Source organism: Sander vitreus, chromosome 11 (assembly GCF_031162955.1).
Source record: "Sander vitreus isolate 19-12246 chromosome 11, sanVit1, whole genome shotgun sequence".
NCBI lineage: Eukaryota > Metazoa > Chordata > Actinopteri > Perciformes > Percidae > Sander > Sander vitreus.
The window spans coordinates 17704579-17714181 of NC_135865.1; the positions used below are offsets into that span (position 1 = coordinate 17704579).

At 42.7% G+C, this 9603-nt stretch overlaps 1 protein-coding gene across 1 annotated transcript in view; it reads left to right on the forward strand.

Annotated features, from left to right (window-relative positions):
• anos1 (anosmin 1) overlaps positions 1-9286 on the forward strand; it is a 39563-nt gene extending 30277 nt beyond the window's left edge. Inside the window, exons 8-14 of the mRNA XM_078262024.1 lie at positions 333-477; positions 1577-1723; positions 4286-4374; positions 5483-5654; positions 6095-6315; positions 6996-7137; positions 8089-9286. Of these exons, the coding sequence (XP_078118150.1) occupies positions 333-477; positions 1577-1723; positions 4286-4374; positions 5483-5654; positions 6095-6315; positions 6996-7137; positions 8089-8147 (975 nt within the window). The 3' untranslated portion in view covers positions 8148-9286. The remainder of the gene's footprint in view (positions 1-332; positions 478-1576; positions 1724-4285; positions 4375-5482; positions 5655-6094; positions 6316-6995; positions 7138-8088) is intronic.
• The last annotated feature ends 317 nt before the right edge of the window (positions 9287-9603 follow it).

A 9603-nucleotide genomic window follows, 5' to 3' on the forward strand; every position in this document is an offset into this window, starting at 1 on the left:
GAGGAATGTCAAAACACGCACAGTCAATAACAAGAATTCATCAAGCTCACGCTGATGGTGGAATGCTACAAGTCAAACACAGTGAGGAAGCCCTGGGAGGCTCTGATAATACGGCTCCATCACAAGGCCCTGAAGGCTATCTCCTCGCCACAATACCTTCCCCAGCTCCACATGTGTTCTTAATATGCAGGGCTTTCCCGCAAGCCAGTGTCGGCCCAGGCTGAGCTGAGCTGGAAATATGACTGGGACAATGACAGGGCTTTGAAATAAGCCTCAAGTGACACTGTGGTAACATACAAAATCCAACATGCAAGTGTTTTCTGTTGTTGCAGGCTCAGAGCTGGGTGGATCTGGAGGGACTGCAACAAAACAGCAGTTACACTGTGGAGCTGCAGGCCATCACATACTGGGGACAGGTGCGGCTGAAAAGCTCCAAGGCTTCTCTCCACTTCAGCACCACCCAAAATAATGAATCAGGTAAACATTGGTGCTAACTTTCTGTCGGTCATTCAGCTGTCAGACTTATTATGTGTAGTCACTAGGGATGGCAATGTCAGTTGGTCAGTCCACCACTTTGGTCAAGACTGAAATATCTCAACAACTATTGTATTGATTGCAATGTAATTTTGTGTAGACATTCACGGTCCCCAGAAGATGAATCCTAGTGACTTTTGCTCTAGCGCCACTCTGAAGTTATATGTGGCTTTTGAGGGACATGTTAATGGACAGCTACTGGATGGATTGTCGAAATAGAAAGAAATGTAGTTCAGACATCCGTGTCCCTCTCAGGATGAATTGTAATCACTTGGGTAATCACTGGCTTTTTAATCTTGCACCGTCATGAGGTCGAAATTTTACTTTGTCCACTTTATGACCAAATCCCTGACAAACTAATGACATTCCCATCATCCTCAGCTGTATTTTGTGTTTAGTGCTTATTTGCAAATGCTAACATGCTAACACGCTAAACTAAGATGGTGAACGTGGTAAACATTAGAATGGCTGTAGACTTTTAGTCTTGTTTTACTATATATTTGCGATTTAGTGAATACTTTTAGCCAAAACACCTTAGTTTTGGTTAACAGTCCACTGCAACCAAATCATAGGTAGGTGCAATTACCAGTCACATGCAGAGTCATGCACTTCCTGAAATAAAAAAAAAAAAAGAAGGAAAAAAATCTGGATGGAGCTGCAGTTTTGTGATTGCAGATACATATGGGGTTGGCTGAACAACCAGAATCCAATTTTCTTTGTTTGTTTGTTTTCTTTGAGAGTTGAATTTTCCTAAATTACTGAGAGTCTTCAGGCAAACCATCAGCATGAGAATTGCAAAAAGCAGCAATGGCCAAGGTGCGCTGACAGCACATCTGGAATTGAACCCCTAATCTTGGCTGTTTTACGCAGTACTGTGCATACCCATCAAGTCACACCACATGTATGCATAAAGAACATGTTGTAACTGCTGTGATATTACAAAGATATAATTGTGTGTTTCTGTTACCATGCTGGTGAGTTTGCCAACAAGACAGTCACTGTCTTAGCTACAGCAGCAAACATTTCTCCTTTCTCTTCCCAGTAAAATCAGTGTTCAAGTCAAAGAAGGAGGAGATATCCCCTCTTGGTTCGACCTTGGCCAAACGCCCCTCTGGCCCTCTGGAGGTAGGCACGCCCTTCTACCAGGATGGCCAGCTGCAGGTCCGTGTCTACTGGAAGAACCGGGGAGGTATGCACTCTACTGTATTGATTTACAGCTTTGTTAGAATCTAATTTGCACCCCATTATGCACATCAATCACTATGACTCATGTACACCATAATAAAGTGTTATGACTGATCCTCAGTTACTCAAGCAAAGGAAGATTCCTTCTTATAAATGTGGCATCAGATGGTGTAAATGAAACAATGTGTCATTGTGAGAGCTGAGTAATGTGAGCGCTGGGCAAATTTGTGTAAACCTGCACATAGAGCAGAGCCACCGTTCAGTAAAGAACAATAAACACACAGAGCCGGAGCCGTGCGATGGGATTTATTGACAGCTGTATTTAATACATCCTCGCCCTCGCATTAGTGTTGAAGCGGTCCATTTTGTTTTACAAGACCTGATGTCATGGGGAACAGAAACGGTTGTGGGCTGTGGCACAGCAAGGGGTTAAAGCCTATAGGAATGCCTGTCCCAGCGGCATCCATTCCCCAAACCTTCTGTTAATACCAGAGTGGAAATATGGAAACCTTGAAAGCCATGCTCTCAGGGTAACCTGTCAAGTCCCATTCACTGGTCTATGTTATGTTACTAATATATGTCATCCCCTAAGCCAAACTCCACATCTTAGAGTCAAGAATGCAAGCCCTGGCTGAAGGAAAGGCCTGGTGAGACACCAACTGCTGAATCAGTGTGAGAGAGAGAGAGAGAGAGAGAGAGAGAGAGAGAGAGAGAGAGAGAGAGAGAGAGAGAGAGAGAGAGTTTGCCCAGAGCTGTTAGTGAGGTTGGCCTGGACTCAGAGAGCTGAGTGATGCTGACGGGGATCAAACGTGGCTTGGGAATCACAGTGTTGCAGTGCAGAGTTAATCCTGGTCCAGCTTCTTTTTCTGTCTCGTTTGCAGTGCTGGTCTGCAGTGTGTGTGTGTGTGTGTGTGTGTGTGTGTGTGTGTGTGTGTGTGTGTGTGTGTGTGTGGGTGTGTGTGGGTGTGGGTGGGTGCGTGCGAGTGCGTGCGTGCATGCCACTGCCACTCATTAGTCTGAGGGAGTCAGTCTGACTCTGACAACCTGGGTTCCACTACTGTAAACATACAGATGTACAGATGGTCTGGAGAGTTGTAGTCTCTGGACATCTGGTTTGTGTGACAGGGAGAAGGGACAGGTTAACTGAACCGTGATTAAACTCTCACTCATTGTCTCTGTGATCCAGAGCAGCTTCTGGGTTGTCTCCAGCAGACGAAAGAGAGTCTTACTGTACACCAGCTTAGATAATATATCGCTGTCTGCCCAACACCCAGACAATAGACAGCAGTCCGGCGGTGGCGGCACTTCTGAAGCTCGCTTCCCGCCAGGATTTATCCAACACTGCTGAGGTTCTGTTCTCTACCTGATTTACATGTCCCATTTCTTGTTTTACATACCACTTCCCCTCTCTGTCAGTCCCAGCTAAGCATATCTTGTTTATTTTTCCCCGGTTCCCTGTAATTCCTCTTTTCTGCTTCCAAAGAGCTCAGGGGCTCCAAGTGCCAGATCTGTGTCTAAGCCTTCAAAGGACCCCTTTTATCTCCCCACCACAACCCAGGCGAACATAGCATAACTCAATTATTAATCGGAGATGTATTTCTCATATGCAAGCAACACAGTTGAATGAATAATGAATCTAGCAACATAAGATGAGGGTGATGGGCAGCTAAACGCCACTGATGAGCTCAGGAGGAGCTACTGTACAGTAATGATGGCTGCTACTCCACTGATGAGAATGCAAATCCTTAAAGTTGAATTAGAAAAGTTTGGCTTAGGAATTGAGCCTTCAGCAAACAAAAGGAAAGGTTTAGGAAACAGGAACATTATGTTAATAAACTAAAACAAGGATAAAGAAGAAAGTGCTTTCATGTTTCTTTTTTTTCAGAGACATTAGTTATCAGGATCATCAATTATGGAAATAGTGATATCAGATCTCAGATAGGGACTGTTGTAATTTGCGAGATACCCATCAGTTAATCATTTCAGTCAGTCGGATTGTCTTTTGATATCCAATTCATGTTCAGTGGGTGCAGTGGTGTTACATAACTAAGTACATTTACTTAAGTACTGTATAAAGGTACAATTTCAGATATCTAAGGCTACTTCATACTTAGAGGGGCAGAAGTGTTATGCTTTTTACTCGACTACATTTATTTGACCGGTTCATTTGATGCCTTTGTCCAAAGCAAGTTTTATGCACATACGTTAAGAGCAAGTCTTGCTAAGGATTGTTTTGCTTATCGATTACCTGATTGGTTGTTTAGTCTGTTAAAAACTAAGAACAAAGTCAAAAATGCCCACCTAGAGATGGCTTGTTTTTGTCAGTCAGAAGTACAAAACACATTTTTTGCAGATATAAAGAGAAAAGCAGCAAACATTACATTGAATGAATCAAATGAATCTTTATTGGATATAAAAAAAATTGTTGTCAATGCATTTTCTGTTTAGACATTTTGCTCATCGATTCATCGATTGCTCTTTGTTGCTCAGCTAAAGATCTGAGCACTGAGTTGGGTCTTTGTCATGTGATGTGACATTCTCTCTTTTCATCCTCCCTTTGTTTCAGACCCCACTGTGAGTCGCTATCATGTCCAGTGGATGCCGGAGTACTGCAGCCACAACGAGACCCGAGGACCGGAGAAATCTGTCACGCAGGTTAGTCTCCAGCAGCCGTTTCACATACCTTCCAACTGCAGGTCTGATCACAGAGTGCAACGCGCAGAGCTACATCTTGATCAGCAGCTCTGTGCTATGCAAAGGATGTGCCTCACCTTTTGTCTGATGCTTAGAAAGGACACCTCAGCTAAAGAAAACAACTTCACTGAGTGAGCCTGAAGCCCTGTTGCGTTGGATTTGCACTGGGCAAATCACTGGCTGTTGTTTTGAATATTATGAGTCAGTCGTGTGGTCAGTCATGTGGTGTGTTGGCCAATAAAATGCATTTACTTAAACAATGTTTCCCGGAATGGGGGATCATTCACCTCCAACGGCCGCAGCCATGCATTTTGCACGGGGCTTCCTTGTAGGCTCTGTGTAGGGGTTGGGAGAGTCTTGGGCTCAGGCTGATACAGGATGGCAGAGGCCTGGCAATCAACACATTCTTTGGGGACCAGCGCTCTCGTTGCTAGGAAATATACATCCATTTTCTATAGATCGCTGGGAAGGATTCCAGGGTTTGTGCTTTTATGTGAGCACAGCGCCTCATTCACTTTTAATCAAAGCTGTTTCATATCGGAGAGAATATACACACACCCTCTCTCAAGGGACTGCCTATTAATGTAGAACCTCTTTATTACAAATGCAAGATCTAAATCCACTAGTCAGCGGGATTTCTTTTGTATTTCCTGATAAGAGATGAGAATGTTTTTTTTTTTTTTGTTAAGATCAATAGATGATTAAAGTTTGAAATACGTGTAAAGTGTAAGACTGCAGCACAGAATTCATTAACAGGGATTTACAGGCCATTCTCTTTTGAAAAATGAAACTTACTTTGGTTGCTGCTTCTTAATTAAGTTGCGTTTATGCGACATGTGGAAGCTGTAAAAAATCATTTATATTGTAAGTTGAATAGAAGGATAGTGGTCTAACCCTTACCATGTGAGTGTTCAAAGTGGTCCTATAATGTGGGGCATGTTCCTGAGGTCTGAGTGGGAATGTGATCTGCCCCGGCACTGTGTATTTAATTATCTCTGAAGCTCCATGGGACCTGACCTGGGTGACATGTCAAAGTCATCAGGGCTGAATAATTTGTTTCTTGGCTCAGGAGAACTACATCAACCTCCCAGGCCTGCTGTTCTCCTGCAAGTACAAAGTCACTGTTCACATGCTGAAGTCCAAGAGACGCACCAAGGACGAGAGCACCACCTTCCTCACCCCATCCTGTGCAACCATCCGTAGCAAGACTCACAAACACATCCCCTGCCCAGGGGAGGGAGGTGAGTATTCAGCAGTTTGACGCGTAAAGGACATATTGAAATCGATCTGTATTACACAGTAATCAGACACCGTAGCATATTAAAATAAAGATGAGAAAATCTATACACTCTTAAAGGAATAGTTCAACATTTCGGGAAATGCACTAATTCGCTTTAGATGAGAAGACAGATGCCACTCTCATGTCTGTACATTGAAGCTAGTTAGATTAGCTTAGCAAAAAGACTAGAAACAGGAGGAAACAGCTAGCCGGCTCCAATCACAGGTAACAAAATCTGCCTAGCAGCAGCTCTAAAGCTCACTAGTTACAGACATGAGAGCGGTATCGAGCTTCTCATCTATCTTTCAGCAAGAAAGCAAATACCAGTAAATGTGTTTCTCAAAATGTTGAGCTATTCCTTTAATATCAAGACTCTAAATGAGACCACCTTTCTCCTAACAGCTCCAGGGCTTCCAAAGGTTTTGGCTAAGCCAGAGAACCTGACGGCCTCTTTCTCCATCAGTGAGGGAAACATCACAGGCAACTTTCTGTGGCGTGTGTCCAGGGTGGCTCCCCATCAGCGAATCACAGGCTTCCAAGTCACCTGGGCCGAGATCGCCACTGAAAGCCGGCAAAACAGCCTGCCCAACAGCATCATCTCCCAGTCCCAGATCCTGCCTCCAGTAAGTCTATTTTCATTAAAACAGTATTGGCCCATACTAGTAATAGAGTAAAGGCTGTTTTCAAATGCTGCAGATTGAATATGTTTCCATATCTCACAGGGATCATGCTCTCATATATAGTCAGTAAAGTGTCCCTTGTAGTAGGAAGGTATGTTCTATTTTCAGCATTTCATTTCACTGCATCTATCAGAGGTGAGGGTGATTTGAGGATAACACTGTTGTGGCCGCTTTGCATGAATCTTGTGATAAGCGGTGGTGTGTAGACAGGCACAGGGAGAGATCTGAGGAAGTGTGTCCAGTTATCCTCCTCTACGTTTTCATCTGCCTTCACGTCTTCCTCTTTCATCCTCTCTGAGAGCTCCGAAAAAAAGCCGCTCTTTGACATAATCTGCTCCATCAACAACACGTTCTGCCTATCTGCACCTCCCAGCCTCTGGAACTCTTCTATAAATAAAAGCACCCACCGCACACTTTATCAAGCTGGCAGCAAAAAAAAGGAGAGACAGCCAGCCTTATGAAGACAAAGTCTTTGTTTTTGTCTGTGGCTTGTGCAAAGACAGCTCTGCAGCTGATACTCCCCTGGTTTACAGCCCATTCCAATTCAAGTCATGTCAAATTCAAATTCTGTTGTATTTTAACTGATTGCATGTCTTCTGCTGCTCTCCTCCCTCATTTGGCAGGATCATAACTTGCTTGTCGTGTCCAACCTGCGGCTATCCACCTACTACAGACTGGAGGTGCAGGTCATAACAACTGGAGGGGAAGGTCCTGCCACTGTCAAGACCTTCCAGACGCCAAACATATTACCAGTCATTCAACACCGTAAGTACTAAGTCACTGTCACTGTCTTTGGTGCTATCATCATGTCAACTAATGTGATTTTTTCTTGACTATCTGTTAAAGTTTGTGTTGGGTTTCGTTCAGTGGCTCTTACTGCTCAGTGCTAATAGCATACAGTATATTTTGAATCCTAAAATCCTAAAAATCTTTATCCTAAAAGCAATAGTTTGACATTTTTAGTTTTTATTTGTTATTTTGCTTTCTTGTGAAAGTTAGATGAGAAGATACCACCCTCACGTCTGTACAACAAATATAAGGCTACAGCTAGTAGCCGGTTAGTTTAGCACAAAGACTCTTGGAAAAAAGGAGGAAACAGCTGTCCTGGCTCTGTCCTATGTGCACTTATATGTGAAAGGGGTTGCTTGAATTGCTGAACCCACAGAGAATTACAGCATTTCCCCTCAGCTCTACAGAGCGTTTTGGCATTTTTTAGCTCACCTTTTGGTTTTCTGGCCCGCATCGTTTTTCCAGGCACAACAGCCACCTGTTTTCAGTGAAAAATCTCTAAAAACCTACTGTACGCTACCTGCCCTTCACCAAACACCTAGCTAGAGAACCCAAGTGGAGCATTTAAAACATCATGAATTAGTGGAGAGCAAAACAGAGCTAAAAGAAAATTGGATATTGATCTTACATTCATCAGGTTTCCAAAATACACGACTCTAACAAGTTTGCCATATCAACTTTATAAGAGGATAATATATAAATGTTTACAGCTTGTGTTCGCTGCCCCCAAGCTGCCAAAAAATCAGCAGTTTTAAGAAAAGATGCTGTGCTTCCTCCACATTATTTTGGGTTAGGCAGCATATTTTTTTTTGCAGAGAAGACATAGTTGTTTAGCTCAGCAAAAGGAGGGGATGTAAAACATATTTATGACCTGTATAACAGGTTAAACACTGCCAAGTAATGTGTAAATAACGTGTGTCTTTCTAGGACCCAGACTCCGGCAGCATCACTCTCACCACCAGAAGCCATCAGTGGAGAGGCACTGAGCTGCAAGTCGAGGCAAACCCAATAGGGAGAAGCACCAGTGGCTCTCTGCTCCTGTCTGTCAGGGAAGGAATGTGTGGAACCAAACAGAAACACAGCGCACCAGACCATGAACTGACCCCCCTGCTCGTGAAATATGGGTCCATCTTCTCCAGGCTCCACAACACATCAGCTATTCCTTCTCAACCCCTCTCCCTTGACTGAGATATGTCAGCGGATGGGTTGGTCTGTAAAGTGAAATTTATACCGCAAGGTCTCACATTCAGAGTTGGTTAGTACACAGCTCCCCAAACTCATCCCCCAAATCATCAAGAAGTTATGAAATTCCAGGTAAAAGTTAAAGCCCCCTAAAATAGTTGTGATCCAGCTGTCATCGCACACAGCCACATGATATTAGCAAAATTGAAATCAGTTGATCAAAGACCGGCAATTAGGTCATGGTTTAAAGACAAACAAGTACTTGATTGAAGATGGCTGAACATGGACGGTAGGAAATGCCGGAACTGTAAAAAAAAGAAAAGAAAATTGTTTATTCATGAAGAAAGAAAAGTAGAAATTCATCTATTTATTTTGTGTTACCCATTAAAGAGGCGCTTAGGAATAAGTCAGTACTGATGGATAATGTAACTAAAGTCATAGTATGTTGCATGTAGTACATTTGATTTTTTGAACTGTAAATGAATTACTTTCAAATTGAAAGCTTGCAATGGTTTTGCATGACAAGCGTTAGCATTCTGTTGGCATGAAATAATTGTCTGTGTTACCTCTTTTCAGTATGTTAGCAATATTTCATTAACAGATTAACAAAGAATTATATTGGGAGTAATATGTAATGTTTATTAATGAAATTATAACTTGTGTGGAAATGATGAATTGTACATGTTCTTGGCTGTAGAAATATTTGTCGTGGAACAGTCAGTGAATGTCTATATTTATTTATGTGTGTATTACAAAGTTTGGTTTGGATGTGTGTGAATGTGTTTGTTTCGTGCGTTCTAGTCTCAAGTTTTTGAACTGGCAAGAAAATCTTGTAAAGACATTTTGTAAAAATGGAATTGTAAATACAGTCTTATGTTACATGTTATTTTTCCATGGTAGAAACTGTACAAAATGCTAAGTAATAAAATAATCCTTAACCATTTCCCTTTGCTGTTTGTTTAATTGAAGAAGTAAATAGACATGCTTCTCCTCCCAGTGCTCAACTGTTTGGCAGTTAATGTTGCTTATTTTGGCTATAAAAGCCATCATGGCCGATTCTGTGTACAGCCTATCCACTGATCGGTCCAGGAGCCTGAGACATGCGCTCTGCAAGTCCAAATAAACAGGTCATCTAGCTTAACAGCCCAAGCAAATTTACCATCGCTGAGGTCGGGCGCCCCTCAACATAATGCTCTGCTTCTCAGAGCACTTGAAAAGCATTAAATCGCTCCTCTGCTCAGCAGCCTTCGCCCTCTAAAT